This window comes from Perkinsus marinus (genome assembly GCF_000006405.1).
Source record: "Perkinsus marinus ATCC 50983 genomic scaffold scf_1104296941734, whole genome shotgun sequence".
NCBI lineage: Eukaryota > Perkinsozoa > Perkinsida > Perkinsidae > Perkinsus > Perkinsus marinus.
This window is the reverse complement of record NW_003212394.1, coordinates 1-1,724: the sequence shown is the minus strand read 5'-3', so window position 1 is coordinate 1,724 and position 1,724 is coordinate 1. Positions and strand designations below refer to the sequence as shown.

General features: G+C 50.1%; 1 protein-coding gene across 1 annotated transcript; it reads right to left on the bottom strand.

Moving 5' to 3' along the window:
- Nucleotides 1-234: 234 nt before the first annotated feature.
- Pmar_PMAR000355 (hypothetical protein) lies at nucleotides 235-771 on the bottom strand (the record flags this gene model as incomplete). The annotated part of the gene is made up of 3 exons (XM_002781592.1): nucleotides 235-395; nucleotides 467-568; nucleotides 711-771. The coding sequence occupies 3 exons, from the start codon at nucleotides 769-771 to the stop codon at nucleotides 235-237; spliced, it is 324 nt and encodes a 107-aa protein (XP_002781638.1).
- Between the last annotated feature and the right edge of the window lie 953 nt (nucleotides 772-1,724).

Here is a 1,724-nt window from a genome sequence, read left to right as displayed (position 1 = left end):
AGTTGTGACTGATGATTGGCATTTTGAAAATATTTGCCCGCCTTGCCCAAGTTGGGCAGCCCAACTGGGTATGGAAATTTCTTCATCACGTTCACAAAATTGAGACAGAAATGAGGACAGATATGTAGATTACAGCCGGAAGTTCGCCCACTGAATGATATCACCCACGCTAATATTACTGTCAAGCGATGCTCTCGTTCGTTTCAATCCTTGTCGCCTTCGTACTTTCTTCAGTCAAGAATGCTTGTCCCCTTGCTTTCTCTTGGTTTTTGTAGACTTGTCTGCCTGCTTTCTCTGGATGTTTGTCGAGGTGGACTTCTCTGCCTGCTTTCCCTTGGTGTTTGTTGAGATGGACCCCTCCGTTCGATTCCTGTCGGTGTCCTGTGTTTCGGGACCTAGAAAGTACATAACATCAAGTCGATATTATGAACTAGTAGCCCAGCCTTTGTAGCTGCCAGCCACTTACGTCTCACAAGCCTTGGCATAAGGCCAAGATTCAGCAGCTCGCGCTCCTCTCTGGTGAGTTGCAAATGAGGTAGTGCATTGCTTCTCTCACTGTTTTCTGTATCTGAATAATGGATACGCAAGAAAGGGTGGTATTTTTTCCACCTCCATTTCCTGCAAACGCGACCAAACTGTCCCCGCAACATGATGGTCTCGAAATACCTAGTTTGAAGAACCTCCACAGTGTATAGTTCGCAGCGGATTACATCCTGCCGTTTTAACCATCTCGTGGAGCAGCATATCACCATCAGTGTCCAGCCCGATCATGTCCACGACGCGGACTCCACGTTATAAATATATAACTGGCATAATTGCGGTGACCGCAGTGCGGTCTGCGGAAGTTGAACTCCGCGTCGGCACTGCCGACTCGGCAGTTACGCGGTCTGATAAGAGTCTATAGCCATTCAGTCTTATGGCGTGCGCTGCCTGTAGCGTAAGGCTCGCTCTCGCCCGACCGTTTCAGATATTGTCCGTTCAAATCATTGTTCGGATCCCGTGGATCTATCTGATCTGTCTGCACTCAATCTCCACTAACTATTGAATCCTTATGTCCGGTTCTGCATCGAGTTCTAGTCCTCCGGAAGCCTTCGACCAGCACTTCCTTAACAACATGGGGGCTGCATGCCGAGAATCCATATCCAAGAACGAGAGACTGCTGTCCAAGTGCTTCCAGGACATTGAAGCTGGTTCTACCGTCGACGTTCAGATCATTCTGAGAAACACCTCTGATGCCCTTACACCTGTGAAAGCAATGTCCGTACCCGGCCCTGCAACGGCCCCGGCGTCGGAATCGGCTACAGGCTCGGGGTCCTCAAGCTTGCCCGCTGGAAGCGAACACGCGAGCTCTGATCAATCAGATGGCGTCTCAGTATCCCCGGTGGTTGTTGTAACGACTTCATTGACTTCGGTCTTCGAAGCAGTATCAGCCGATCTCTGCCGCCTTGCTGATGACCATCTACTCAGCTGTGACCTTCCCTCATGGGTGACTCCGGTCTCACGACAACTTGCGAGAGTTATCATTAACCTCTCCTCATCGGATCACTATCAAATTCGATGGACAGTTGCCATTCCGACCCAAGCACAGCTAAAACGTGAATCGGTCGCTGCTATCAGTGAGCATCGCTCTCACTGCATAGCACAATCATCTCAAGCCAACACGAATGCCATACCTGGTGTTCTCACGGCAGGGAACAAGCTGACACCTATCACTCCACCGGTGC